The 14,256-nt window shown below is 52.0% G+C and overlaps 4 protein-coding genes across 5 annotated transcripts; 2 read left to right on the forward strand and 2 right to left on the reverse strand.

Moving 5' to 3' along the window:
- Positions 1–48: 48 nt before the first annotated feature.
- On the reverse strand, positions 49–7,456 carry acsf2 (acyl-CoA synthetase family member 2). The gene is made up of 16 exons (XM_058069257.1): positions 7,203–7,456; positions 5,860–6,055; positions 5,660–5,788; positions 5,526–5,579; positions 5,332–5,450; positions 5,113–5,275; positions 4,955–5,050; positions 4,738–4,886; positions 4,578–4,669; positions 4,414–4,490; positions 1,067–1,174; positions 818–969; positions 600–741; positions 422–532; positions 283–351; positions 49–159 (listed from the first exon to the last, which is right to left on the reverse strand). Exons 1-16 carry the CDS (start codon positions 7,313–7,315, stop codon positions 97–99), a joined length of 1,833 nt encoding a protein of 610 aa, XP_057925240.1. The 5' UTR covers positions 7,316–7,456; the 3' UTR covers positions 49–96.
- Positions 1,123–3,714, forward strand: chad (chondroadherin). Its single transcript, XM_058069266.1, has 3 exons — positions 1,123–2,234; positions 2,659–2,822; positions 2,890–3,714. Exons 1-3 carry the CDS (start codon positions 1,263–1,265, stop codon positions 3,029–3,031), a joined length of 1,278 nt encoding a protein of 425 aa, XP_057925249.1. The 5' UTR covers positions 1,123–1,262; the 3' UTR covers positions 3,032–3,714.
- tap2t (transporter associated with antigen processing, subunit type t, teleost specific) lies at positions 7,337–12,236 on the reverse strand. 2 transcript variants are annotated; one of them, XM_058069253.1, is made up of 12 exons: positions 11,771–12,233; positions 11,140–11,655; positions 10,927–11,041; positions 9,439–9,569; positions 9,163–9,368; positions 8,902–9,099; positions 8,692–8,820; positions 8,443–8,634; positions 8,200–8,373; positions 7,949–8,105; positions 7,746–7,882; positions 7,337–7,695 (listed from the first exon to the last, which is right to left on the reverse strand). In XM_058069253.1, the coding sequence occupies exons 1-12, from the start codon at positions 11,778–11,780 to the stop codon at positions 7,483–7,485; spliced, it is 2,178 nt and encodes a 725-aa protein (XP_057925236.1). In that variant the 5' UTR covers positions 11,781–12,233; the 3' UTR covers positions 7,337–7,482. The 2 variants fall into 2 exon arrangements, with proteins under 2 accessions (XP_057925236.1, XP_057925238.1); XM_058069255.1 differs by having other exon boundaries at positions 7,481–7,686; positions 11,771–12,236.
- A 969-nt stretch (positions 12,237–13,205) lies between these two features.
- LOC131126594 (molybdopterin synthase catalytic subunit) lies at positions 13,206–14,243 on the forward strand. The gene is made up of 6 exons (XM_058069286.1): positions 13,206–13,225; positions 13,305–13,434; positions 13,513–13,630; positions 13,696–13,852; positions 13,934–14,057; positions 14,124–14,243. Exons 3-6 carry the CDS (start codon positions 13,513–13,515, stop codon positions 14,211–14,213), a joined length of 489 nt encoding a protein of 162 aa, XP_057925269.1. The 5' UTR covers positions 13,206–13,225; positions 13,305–13,434; the 3' UTR covers positions 14,214–14,243.
- The last annotated feature ends 13 nt before the right edge of the window (positions 14,244–14,256 follow it).

Here is a 14,256-nt window from a genome sequence, read left to right on the forward strand (position 1 = left end):
TACGCTTATTTGAACGTCACGTAAAACCTGTCAATTGTTGAAACGCGATGAATGAAATAAAGTTTATTTCGGAAACAGGATTGACAAAATAAAAGTTTATTTGCCTTTCCTGAGCCCAAGCTTCTCCTCCACCTGCAAACGGAGTTCTTGTTTCTGGACCTGGAAACAGGAAGTCCGTCAGCTTCCCAAAGCACGTCCAACTATGCTAACCTGTTACCTTCCCGATCTGGTACCCTTTTCCGGTACGTTCTTACACTCATTCGCTCGTTCATTCAACTTTACCTTTGCAGTCACGGTGAGCGGGAAGCTGTCGACGAACACCACGTAGCGAGGAATCTTGAAGTGGGAAAGCTGCGGACAGACAAAAAAATCCTTTACTATCATTCCCGGCGACACACGCCACAATCAAGGTCACGCTGACCTTTCCTCTGCAGAAATTCTTGATGTCGTCTTCCGTGCACTCCTGGTCGTCCATGACTTTGACGCATGCACAAATCTCCTCCCCCATGCGGGGATCGGCCACACCCACCACCTGACACACAAAGGGTCAAAAGTGGGCGTTACACGGAAGGCGTGAGAGGCGCGCGTGCGTTACTCGCCTGTACGTCCTTGACTTTGGGATGCGTGTGGAGGAACTGTTCGATCTCGGCAGGATACACGTTCTCGCCGCCACGGATGATCATGTCTTTGATGCGACCTTGGATGCGACAGTAGCTGAACGCGTCCATGGTGCCGAGGTCCCTGCCACGCGCACCCGCACACTCAGAACCACTGCGATGCCCTTCGAAACGCCATTGTGGCGTTCTGGTGGACTCACCCTGTCTTGTACCATCCGTCTTTGGTGATGCACTCGTCCGTCTTTTCCCGGTCGTTCCAGTATTCCAACATTACACAGTATCCGCGGATCAGGATTTCGCCCATCGAACCCAAAGGGACGACCTCGCCGCTCATCGGGTCCACGATTTTAGCCTGTGGGCACGCTCAGCTTGCGTGATGTGATCTTTTGTTTTGTTTTTTTCCGTAAGAAGTACATGTGGGGGCGTGGTCACGCCGCCATGGGCGGTACCTCGGTGTGGTCCATGATGTAGCCCACGGTCTCAGACTTCCTGTCCATGTTGTCCAACGGCGAGCCGCAGAAGGTGACGGGGCTGTTCTCCGTGGTGCCGTACCCGATCTGTGCGTCACAGGAGGAAAAAACAGCATGAAAACAAGGAAGACGGCGGCGCCGTGCGGCGTTACGTAAGAGCGACGGCGTGCCAGGAATGTTTGCAGGATGTGTGGGGGTGATGAAAGGTCAGCTGGCAGACACGCTTCCTCCTCACAGGAGCTTTAAGGTTTTTTTTCTCCCTGTCAATGGCGACCAGTGTTCAGCCGAGGGACGGCCTCCCGGAGCCGGGACTCCGCCCACTCACCTTTTCCCCCGCGCCCAGCCCGTCAGCCCACTCAGTCTGCGTGAGGACGCCATGCGCCGCATCAGCTGGTTGCTGCTGGGGACCTTCCTGATGGCCAGGGGGGCTCCCAGCCAGTGCCCGGGGCCCTGCCATTGCCACGGCGACCTGCAGCACGTCATCTGCGACGGCGTGGGCCTGAAGAAGATCCCGCGAGTGTCCGAGTCCACCCGGTTGCTCAACCTGCAGAGGAACGCGCTGGGCGGCGTTCCGAGCGGCGCCTTCAGCGAGAGCGGCGGCCTGGTGTCGCTGCACATGCAGCACTGCCAGCTGCGCCACGTCGCCGCGCACGCCTTCAAGGGGCTGACCAAGCTGGTCTACCTCTACCTGTCGCACAACCACATCGCCAGCATCCAGCCGTCCGCCTTCGACGACCTGGCCCAGCTCACCTACCTCCACCTGGACCACAACCGAATCGGCGAGCTGGCCAAAGGAATCTTCTCGCCGCTGGTCAACCTCTTCGTGCTGCGTCTGGATGACAACAAGCTGCGAGAGCTGCGGCCCGGCACCTTCAACGGCGCCAAAGACCTGCGCTGGCTGCACCTGAGCGCCAACGAGCTCACCACGCTACAAGCCGGGTCCTTGGACGCCGTCGAGAATCTAGCCGTCTTGCACTTGGACCACAACAAAATGGCCACCTTCCCCGCCGCCGCCATGAGCAAGCTGCGCGTAGTGGAGGAGCTGACGTTGAGCAGGAACCCCATGAGGAGCATCCCGGACCACGCCTTCCAGAGCTTCGGACGCTACATGGAGAAGCTCCACTTGGACCACATGGGCCTGGAGAAGGTCAGTGGGCATCGGACGCGTTCAAGCGCACACATGATTTGGTGTTTTCACAGTGGGAGGGGTCGAAGGTAAACACATTATTTATAGCCCGCGCACACAAGCGCCTCTTTGCACGCTTCCCGCCACAGCAGCGGCCGGGAGGCTGGAAGGCGGCCATCTTCCCCCTTCCAGTGGCGGCGCTCCAGTGGAAATTTCCCTCATGGCGCTCAAGTCACACCTGGACGAAGCTTTTAGCGCCTGAGCGTGTTGACACACAGATGAGAGGAGCCTTTCACGCCGCCGCCGTGTTTGGGATGGCTTCCCACGCCCGGGAAAACCTGGAAAGTTTTCTTGGGGTTGAGACAGCCGGAGGGGGCGGGGGGCAGGGGGCGGTTGCATCCGACCCATGTGACCTTTGGACTGACTCGCTGTTTTCTTCTTGCAGTTGTCAGACGGCGCCTTCTCAGGCGTGACGGCGCTCACGTCGCTTCACATCAACAACAACAAACTCCGTTCGCTTCCCCGAAGTCTCGACTTGTCTCGAGTCACCAACCTCACCGTGTCCAACAACCCGTGGAGCTGCACATGCCAGCTGGCGCCGCTCCGCAGGTAACAGCACGCACATGTGTGCACACGCACACACACACACACGTCAACCTCTCGCGTGTTCCCGCAGGTGGATGGACGCCAACCGCAACCGTCCGGATGCAGTGTGCGCTTCGCCATCGCCACAGCGAGGCAAGCAGATCCGAGACAGCGGCGCCTTCGCGGGCTGCAGGGTCAAGCTCAAAAAGGCCAAGGCGGGCCCGCGTCACTGAACGAGTCCGAGTGCACAAGTCCCGACCGGAAACGTCCTGGCAGACGTCCTTCGGGGCCTGATTTTGTTGAACTTTCTGCTTGTTTGCTAGGATGGGAAGCTGTGCTCGCTCCGTCGCTCGTGTTAGCATCTAGCTTCCTGTTAGCAATCAAATACAATCAAACTTTCAGCTCAATAAAACAAACATTTAACCTCCTTCTCTCAACCTTTGCTGCCAACGCTAATCCTGAAAGGCGGGCGCAACAAAATCAAAACACTTTCAGCTTACATCCACACGGGGGCGACATAGCACAGAGGGAATCAAACATTAATAGTCTGGAAACTACCTGTCTTGTTGGCCCACACGGCAAACACCTCAAACGTAGAAATGCTTCAAAAAAACAAAAAAAATATATTCCTCAGGTCTGGCAACCCTGTTAGCCTAGCTAACATCCTACTAGCCGAGCTAACATCGTACTAGCCTGGCTAACATCCTACTAGTCCAGTAAAAAACGTTTTTACTGATGTTTCATTAAGCAAACATAATGGTGCTACAAATATGAGAAGAGAGTGACATATATAAGTAGACTTAAAGATATTAGTATATGATTTAACAACACTCACAACTGCCTACTAGCATGGCTAACTTCCTTTTAGCCTAGCTAACGTCCTACTAGCCGAGCTAACATCCTACTAGCCTGGCTAACATGCTACTAGTCCAGTAAAAAACGTTTTTACTGATGTTTCATTAAGCAAGCACAATGGTGCGACAAATATGAGAAGAGAGTGACATATATAAGTAGACTTAAAGATATTCGTGTATGATTTAACAACACTCTAACAACTTCCTACTAGCATGGCTAACTTACTTTTTTCATACCTAGCTAACATCCTACTAGCCTAGCTAACATCCTACTAGCCTAGCTAACATGCTACTAGTCCAGTAAAAAAACGTTTTTACTGATGTTTCATTAAGCAAGCATAATGGTGCGACAAATATGAGAAGAGAGTGACATATATAAGTAGACTTAAATATATTAGTGTATGATTTAACAACACTCTAACAACTTCCTACTAGCATGGCTAACTTCCTTTTTTAGCCTAGCTAACGTCCTACCGGGCTTGCTAACTTCCTGCTAGCGTGGCAATTCCTGGTAGTCTGGCTAACTTGTTTTGTTGCATTTCTCCTCATGTATGCGTTTTTTGGGGGGGGGGTTGCGCTGTTCTGGTTTTGGAACAATTTGGACGTTGCTACCCACCCACCATAGAGGCAAAAACTAAATATATAATAAGAAATTATTTACGTGAGATAATAATACTCCAATCATTTTCGATTAGGACTTGTCCTCATTAAGCCTGTTCAAGTGTGAGACATGTCTCCCTCTAGTGGACATCAACACTTACTGTGACTTCCTTGATTCCCAGGGTGGAGATGACGGTCTTCACCAGCTCTGGGGGACACGGCGAGCCAGCAATGATGCCTACATACACACACACACACACTTTGAGTGGGAGGACACACACACACACAAACACACACACACACACACACACAAAGAGTGTCTCACCTCCGACAACAGTCGATAGGTCGTACTTGTGCACGTCGGGCTGGTGCGTCATGTCCACATACATGGTGGGCGTCCCGTAGACAAACGTGCACCTGAAATCAAATGTGCACGTGGGTCATCAGCGACAGGAAGTGTCCCGACTGGCCGCCGACTTCCTTACTTTTCGCTCTCCATGGCTGCCAGGTTGGCTCTCCCGTCGTACGATGGCGACGGGAAGACGAGCGAGATGCCGTGCACGGCCATGCAGACGGAGCCGCCCACGGAGCCGAAGCAGTGGTACAGCGGCACAGGAAGGCAGACTCGTGTGGGCTGAGGACGCAAGATCAACACGAGGTGGGGAATTGAACGTCCGTACTGTTTTCACGCCGCGTCCTCACCCGCCAGTCGAAGCCGACGCGTTTGCCCACGAAGAAGGCGTTGTTGACCATGTTGTGATGCGTCAAGGTGGCGCCTTTGGGACGTCCCGTGGTTCCCTGCCGACACACGTTTACAAGTACAAGGTGGTCGTCATGTGATCATGTGATCACAATCTTACAGAAGTAAACAGGATGTTGATGGGCTCATCGAAGGACAACTTCCTCTGAAGCTCGTCAAGCTGATGCAGGAAGCGGCTGCTGCCCGCTTGCATCACGTCGTCCAAGTGGAACATTCCAGGTTGTCGGCTGTCCAGGACGATGACGGTGCGAAGGTCGGGAAGTCTGCAGACGAGCGCACGTTAGAGAAGCGAACGCCAACGTGTCGGGCGCGCTCGTACCTGCGGCTGTGGAGGTCGCCGGGTTGGCAAGAGTGGATCTCGGGGCAGATGTCTCTGAGCATGTCGCAGTACTTCTGGGTCTTGAACGTCTCGGGACACACCAGTGCTTTACAGCCGACCTACACACACACACACACACACAGAACTGTCACGCCGCCATCACGTAGATGCTAATGGCGGGTGACGTCACTCACCAAACGCAGCGCATACTCCGCCTCCTGCGATTGGTACGCCGGGTTCACGGACACCTGAAGAGCGGAAAATTCTGGGTTTACTTTGGCGAGCACAAAGGAAGTTCCAAATGTCACTTCCTGTCCAGCACACGCACCATAATGATTCCCGCTTTAGCCGTGGCGAAGTGGAACAAGACCCACTCGTACGTGTTGGGCCCCCACATCCCCAGTCGCTCTCCCTTCTGCAGCCCCAGAGCCAGCAGCCCAGCGGCGGCGCGGTCCACCTGCATGGCGTGCGGCAACCATTACAAAAACATACAGCTTCACGTGACGCTACCAAAATAAAAGCACTCACGTCTTCTTGGAACTGGGCGAAGGTCTTACGGACGCCATCTTGTACAAAGACCGCGGCCTCTCGCTCGGGCCAGCGCTCCGCCGCCTTGAGAAGCACGTCGCCGACAGTGGCGTGCTGCAGCGTGAAGGAGGAAGTGCCGTGGGCGTAGCTGGTCGTTAGCGTGGGCATGATGGGCGGAGTCTCCACGTGGATGCCGCTAAGGATACGGCAAACATCGTCTTTGGTTACATTTGGCTAACAAACATTACACAACGTTGCTGTTTGTGTTCTGTTGCTAGGAAGAGAACAATAAAAGCCTGCTGTTCCTGATGGCGCAGACCTCACAGCTAGGAGACCAGGGTTCAATTCCACCCTCGGGCATCTCTGTGTGGAGTTTGCATGTTCTCCCCGTGCATGCGTGGGTTTTCTCCGGGTACTCCGGTTTCCTCCCACATTCCAAAAAAAACATGCTAGGTTAATTAGCGACTCCAAATTGTCCATAGGTATGAATGTGAGTGTGAATGGTTGTTTGTCTATATGTGCACTGTGATTGGCTGGCCACCAGTCCAGGGTGTACCCCGCCTCTCGCCCGAGGACAACTGGGATGGGCTCCGGCGGTAGAAAATGAATGAATGTTCCTAATGGGACTGGAGTCTGGTGCTTGTGTGTCTCACATGACATTACAGTGACATTACTGACACCTAGTGGCCAGTGTAGAACATTACATATCATTACTGCCCCCTATATTTTACTTCATTTAGCCATTTTTATGCTCAAAAATGCTACATTTAGCCAAAAAATATTTTGGCCGAAAGTTTTTTTTATTTTTTTTTTATTTTCCCCCCCACACACACAAACAGAACACAAATCCTCACATCAACAAACTTTTTCCAACTACTGAAAGATGCTAATTTCACAAGTCGGTGTGTTTTTATTTCTAACATAGAATAATCGTCACTAAGGAATGTGTAGGAAGAGTACATCAAGCCCCCCCCCCCCCTCCTCATGTTTATGAAAGAAAGCAGACCCACCCTGGCTGAGGGTCTTTAATCTCCTGTTTTATCAAGAGTTGTTTATGAGATAACGCGCCATCAGCCGCCGAGTCGGGAAACAAAAAAAAACGAGCTACTGAATTTGGACCTTTTTTATCCCCCGATTGAGCTGTTTTGAATTCCTTCACAACATTCCAACATTGGCGTGGATTTTCTCCTGACGTAACGTCCTCGTTAACGATTTCCCAGAGGAGCCAAGTGGACCGAACGTGAGTACGGATCCCAACGTTTAGGAGACGTTACGCGTCCCGGCGGGCCCAATCACTGCACGGCATTGGTTTTGGTTAGCGACACAAGACGGAACCAACTCACCGACTGGACTCTCCTCGTCTCCATGGGCGCGCAAAGTTAGTTCTTCCATTGCAAAGTGTGCAAAGTGCGGACTTCTTGCGAAGAAAAGCGCGCAAAGCGACGTTACCTATCATGTTGGCGCTCAGGGACAACTTGTTCTGTTCCGGAAAAACTAGAAGTGGACATGGTTATGATAATGACGGCCTGCAGGGGGCGGTGCTTCACACAAGCGGAAACGTTGTGAATGTTTCTTTAAAAGCTTTAGTAAACAGGAAGTCAACACAAAATAAAAGGTCATTAGTTAGGTCATCGGAGGGTCAGGAAGTTGTTCGGAGAAGAGCGCGTCCCTGAGGTGGCGGTAGCGTCCTCTCTTGGCCATCAGCTGCTCGTGCGTCCCCTCCTCCACGATGGCGCCGTCCTCCAAGAAGATGATGCGGTCCGCTTTCTCAGCGCTGCTCATGCGGTGCGCCACCATCAGGACTGTGCGGCCGCGCCGCAGAAGCTCCTGCAGGACCTAACGCGCGTCATCAGCTGGCAGGGCTGAAGGTCATGTGACTGACTCACCGCATCCTGCGCTTCGCCGTCCAGTTGGCTTGTGGCCTCGTCCAATAGGATGACCCGAGGGTCTCGGACCAGAGCCCGCACCAAAGCCATGTTCTGCTTCTCGCTCTCTGACAGGCAGCGGCTGCCTCGGAACGCGTCTGCACGCGAGCAGAAGATGCATAAGATCTATGGCGGTCAGAGGTCACATGGTGTCCGAGCCTTACCCGCATCCTCGTCTTCCATCTTGGACAAAAGCTCATACGCTTTGATCTTCACGGCGGCTTCTCGCACCCGCTGGAAGTCGCACGACGGCAGGCCGTACTTCACGTTGTACCTCAAAGACCCGCACATCAGAACCGGATTCTGCTCAACCAGAACCACCTGCAGGACCCAATGACCCAGAATGAGGCTTGGCAGTGTTGTTATGTAAACAGAACCGCCGTGCCAGATCATGTGATCGCTGCAAGGACGCCACCTTTTCATGGAGGTAGCGCTTCTGGTAGCGGTGCAGCGGCTCGCCGTCCAGGAGGATGCGACCCTGTTGGGGTTCGTAGAACCTTTTCAAGAGGCTGACGCAGGAAGTCTTTCCGCTCCCGGACGGACCCACCAGCGCCGTCACTTTCCCCGCCTCCAACTCCATGGAAACCGCCTGAGCATAAAAGTCTGTGACCCCGCGGTCCAAGTCCGCGGTCTCCTGGCAAACGTTTTGAGGCATTACCTTCAGCACCGGTTTGTCCGGATCTGTGGACGGGTACCTGAAGGTGACATCCTGGAAAACGATCCCCCCCCGCAGCATTTCGGGCGCCAAGGGGCCATCCTTGTGGCCTTTTGGCATCCGGTCCAGATAGCTGAAGACTTTGGCGATGACGCCCACCGTGGACAGCGTCTCTCCACAGCAGAACAAGATCTCCTGAGATGCCGACAGCGGTCAAACATGGCGAGGTGACCCGCACGGCGAGCCACTCACCTTCAGGTTGTGCGACATGGGCTTCCGGAACAGGAAGAAGGAAAGCAGACTTCCGATGCTGACCTGACCGCTCGAGATGAGCGTGCGAGCGCGAAGCAGCATCGCCATCTTGATGGCCAAACTTCCCAACTGCACCCACAAAAAAAAAAAAAAAAACCACATCAACGCAAGTTGAGTGGCGCCACGAATGGGGGGCGTGGCCACTCTTACCCGCCGTATTAAAATGAAAATGGCGTTGTAGACTCCAGCGCGTCTTCTGACGGCGGTTAGCTTATCCAGAGCCCCTCGATAGCGCCTCAATTCTTCACGCTCGCCGTTGAAGCTGCGGACTATGCGAATCCTGCCCACCGACTGATTGGCGAGCTCTTGGACGGCGGCCAGACAGTCCTGCTTCTGGTCCGTGAGCTCCTGTTTGGGCGGAGAGAGCGCTAGAACCTCACGAGTACTTCCTGTGGGAGCACCGTGCCTCACCTTGGAGCGGGCCAAGTGGTGCTTCTGCAGCGCCGCCATCAGCGGGATCTCGATGCACGTGAGCATGGTCAGCTGACAGGACAGACTCAACATGACCGCCATCATCAGGATGGTCTTCACCGTGCTGCGGATCACAGCATTGCCGTTGAGCGCCACCGTCAGGCCCATCTTGTCCACGTCCGAGTGCAGGCGAGAAGAAAGATGTCCTGTCACATGACACAGCAGCCGTGAAACCTCCTGGTCTGACCGGCGGGAACATTTTCTGTGCAATTTCACCTGGATTGTTCTCCTCAAAGAAGTGCACTTCCTGTGTCAGCAGCGACTGGAAGAGCACAAGTTTGAGTCTCTTGTTGAGGCGGCCGTGCGAGCACATGAAGAATGCCGCCCTCAGGCCCGCAAATGCGCAGCTGCAAGCAGGAAGACCACTTCATGACACGCATGCAACGTGACTTGTAGGACACCAATGTGATTAGTAGGATGCTAATAGGACACCAAAGTGACTTGTAGGACACCAATGTAACTTGTACGATGCTACTATAACTAGTAGGACGCGAGTAGGACACCAATGTGACTAACAGGACACCAATGTGACTAGTAGGATGCTAATAGGACACCAAGGTGACTCGTAGGACACCAATGTGATTAGCAGGATGCTAATAGGACACCAAAGTGACTCGTAGGACACCAATGTGATTAGCAGGACACTAGTAGGACACCAATGTGACTAGTAGGATGCTAATAGGATACCAAGGTGACTCGTAGGACACCAATGTGATTAGCAGGATGCTAATAGGACACCAAGGTGACTCGTAGGACACCAATGTGATTAGTATGACACTAGTAGGACACCAATGTGACTAGTAGGATGCTAATAGAACACCAAGGTGACTCATAGGACACCAATGTGATTAGCAGGATGCTAATAGGACACCAAAGTGACTAGTAGGATGCTAATAGAACACCAAGGTGACTCGTAGGACACCAATGTGATTAGTAGGACACTAGTAGGACACCAATGTAACTCGTACAATGCTACTATGCTACTACTAATGTGATTAATGGGACGCTAATAGGACACAAATCTGACTTGTAGGATGCTAATGTGACGAGTAGGACTTAATAGGACACTAACGTGACTCCTTGGATGCTAATGTGACTAGTGGGACGCCAAAAGGACACGCAGGATGCCAGTGTGACAAGTAAGAACACTAATGTGACTAGTAGGAAGCTAATATGACTCTCGTAGGACGCTAATTGGATGCTAATGTGACTAGTAGACGGTAATGTAACTCTAGTAGGATGCTACTGTGACTAATATGACTAGTAGGAAGCTAATGTGACTCTCGTAGGACGCTAATGTGACTAGTAGACGGTAATGTAACTCTTGTAGGATGCTACTGTGACTAATATGACTAGTAGGAAGCTAATGTGACTCTCGTAGGACGCTAATGTGACTAGTAGACGGTAATGTAACTCTTGTAGGATGCTACTGTGACTAAAATGTGACCAATATGATGAGTAGGAAGCTAATGTGACTCTCGCAGGATGCTAACAGTAAGCCAATGTGCCGCTAATATGACTGGTAGGACACTAATAACACACAAATGTGACTAGTAGGACACTAGTAGGATGCTATGTGGCTAATAGGGCACCAATATGACTAGTAGGACGCCAATACAACATCAGTGTGACTAAAACAACCCAAGGATGTGGATAAGACTCCAGTGGGACATCAATACAATGCTAATGTGTGGACGTAAGTACCTTCCGAGAGACAAGGAGGCCAGCAGTGCCACGGTGGAGAAGAAGCTCGAGTCAAGGTGAGTCCCTTGGAGCATGTCCATGATCTTGCCCTGGTACAACGGGATGAATGTGTCACCTGTTGACACCAACCAGGAAGTAGACAGTGACGAATAAGTAATCATGTTTTTATCCTTCCAGCTGCACCTTTAAAATAAGATCAGGTCATCTACTCACAGCCCACTGCGAGGATGAGGAAGCTGAACGCTGAAGACAGCAACAGGAAGTCAGGTTTGAAGTACTGGAATACCCTGGTGAGCAGGCGGCGAACGCCCTGATGTGGCTCATGGTCCCGTGCCCGCCCGCCACCGATGCCCACCTCCCAAACAACGCAACTCAGCACCGAGCTCAGCGCCGACAGCAGCGCTGTCCCAGGGCTAGGGGGCGGGGTCTCGTACGGCTCCAGGGGGGACGCTGAGAGTGCCCGCCCGCTTTCCACCACAGGAGGCAGTAAAGAGAGGAGCGCCGCCAGCCTCCCTAGCGCCCCCTGGCATCTCCCATTAGTCAGTGCACATGTGAAGGAATAAAGGACTACCCATTTGAGCACAGCAAAGCCCCACTGTTCCACTGCGCCGCAGTTTGATACCCCAAGCAGAACCATCCCACTCCAAAAGGCCATTGTGAGCAGCGAGTCCACCAGCAGGAGCAGGAAGCCACAAAGTACAGCTTGCTTCATCATGGCAGGAAGTGGGCCTATTACATGATCACACACACACAAATGTAAAACACATAAACACAAGATTGTCACGTGACTTGCTGTGGACACGTTAAACAACATTATTTACACATAACACACTTTTAAGCCGACCTGTTGTCATTTACACGACGTATTTTCTGTGCAGCTGAAGCCACTCGCCGTCAAAGGTGCCCTTTCTTCTTCTTCTTCTAGTTTCACTTTCACTCGCAGCTGTTTTGACCTTTGCTCCAATTTCCCTTTGAGCCCACAAGAAGTCGTCATCTCGCTCGGATCTTCTTTGCCGCTCTTTATTTGCCCGTCGTTTCACACCAAACTTCACTTTTATCACCACCGAAGATACAAAACACTGTCGCATTTCCGCCTACGTCACATTTTCCGCCAAAAGACGATGTGACGTCACTGGCTATTCCACAAGAATATCAGTAGAAACATGGGGCACGTGGCTAGCTAATTAGTATGTATTTCATATTATCACGTGATGGATTTGGGCAACCGACAATCAGTCGGTCAAACCGAGAAGAAAGAAACGTTTTTCAATCAGTAGCATTTCTGTAGGCACAGCCGATTACGTCGTTCAGCCGAAACGACACCGGCAGTGACGTCATGACTGAGAACCAACGCTGTATGTTTTAATGTCATGTCCACCGGAAGTAGGTGACAAAGTAGTGATAAATGAAACCATGTCTCATTTTGAGATGTAGTTTAGTTCGGAAGAATTTATCCTGAATGTAAGCGTTTGTCTGTATCATTTACATGAAATGTTGTCCTTTATCTGACAAGCTGTCGGCGCTGCTGCATTATGTACGTTCCAACTAAGAGACGAGTAAGAAACTACTCCAGCCAATGGGAGCGCAGCTTGTTGCGAAGTCAAGTAACACTCGAAAAAAAAAGTCCACAGAAGAACATCTGACTTCCCCCCAAAGTGTCTCCTGATGACAGAAAGCCGTTTTCCTCTCCATGACAGCGAGCGTGAGTGCCTAAAAAGCTTCCGCTTCCGTTGCCGAACATGCTTGCTAATGTCACCGGACTCGGTTGACTTTGTACGCCGATTTAAGCATCCAGCGAGCAAACGAACACGACGTTTGTGTCCGACTAATTCCTAACCACTAAACAGCAGTTGTGGTGGCTAAATCCACATGTAAGCCGAATGAAGCATCAACTGCGGTTCTAATTAACGATGAGCTATTTGAGTCGTTAGAACGCCCCTTAGTCGTCAGGGGTCCACAATTTAAGATTTTGTAACCAAGTTCTGCACAAGTTAACCTGTCACGGTCTTGAAACGCTCTTCCTCGTGACCAACACGAGGAGACACACAGATACAGCGTATAATAGGAATTATATATATATATTTATGTGTGTATATATATAAACAATTTATATTGTATATGCTGATGAGATTATTGTCAAATAATTATTGTGTGTTTGTGTAAACGTGTTTTACCAGGTGTGTGTGTTGTACTTCGCTAAGAGCGGAGAGCTCAGCGGACTGAAGGAGGAGATCGTTCAAGTCGCCACACCAATCAGCGGCCGGGACCTTTGGACCCTGTTGCTAGGCCGACACCCCAGGTAGGAACCCCAGGTAGAAACCGAGCGAGGACACGGCCCCCCGTCTCTGCCATTGACGGTTCTTGACGTGCACGTGCAGACTGTCCACCTTGCAAGGTCACGTGGTGCTAGCTGTCCGACATCAGTACATCGCCATTGACGACCAGCTGCTGACGCTGGAAGACGGGGACGAGGTCGCCGTGGTGCCGCCCCTGAGTGGAGGATAACGGGTGAAAGGCGTTCGCCAATAATAATAAAAATCAAACACATCGATGCTGAACGTGAACACATTTACGTTTCCGTGACAGATGGCGCCGTCAGAAGAGGGGAGGAACGTCTTCAAGCTGAGTCGTGATTGGCTGTCTGTGCAGGAAGTGGTGGCCGCTGTCAGCAGTGCTTCCTGTGGAGCCATCTCTCTATTTATTGGTTAAGTTACGGTCAGTAAATTAGCACTAGCCACGTAACGCTTACTTACCTGCGTGCACGTGCAGGTACGACGCGCGAAGACGAGCTGCACGGCAGGAAGGTGATTGGTCTGGAGTACGAGGCGTACGAAGACATGGTCCAATCAGAGCTGAGCAGGCTTTGTGATGACATCAGAGCACGCTGGCCTGACGTGACACACATCTGTGTGCACCACCGCTTGGGGTCACGTCACATGCTAATGCTACTTGGTCCCGGTGGCTACTTGTTCACCTCACCTTTGAACCCCCCCCTCCCCCCATTTAGGTGGGTGAAAGTGGGCGAGGCCAGCGTAGTCATGGCAATCTCATCCCCTCACCGCCATGAGGGTCAGCAGGCCATCCAGCACTTGATGGAGCAGCTGAAGGCCCGTGTGCCCGTATGGAAGAAGGTTAGCGCACATGCTAATGTCTTGCTGGCGTTCCTGTGCTTGTTTTGATGGGAATGTCGTTGGCAGGAAGTCTACGATTCCCATGAGGTTGCCTGGAAGGAGAACGCAGAGTGCGGCTGGTCCAGTTGCCATGGAGACGCTGCCCAAAAACTCTAAATAGTCAATAAACACATTATATTATATTAATTCCCAATGCGTG

The sequence above is a fragment of the Doryrhamphus excisus genome, chromosome 3, assembly GCF_030265055.1.
Source record: "Doryrhamphus excisus isolate RoL2022-K1 chromosome 3, RoL_Dexc_1.0, whole genome shotgun sequence".
NCBI lineage: Eukaryota > Metazoa > Chordata > Actinopteri > Syngnathiformes > Syngnathidae > Doryrhamphus > Doryrhamphus excisus.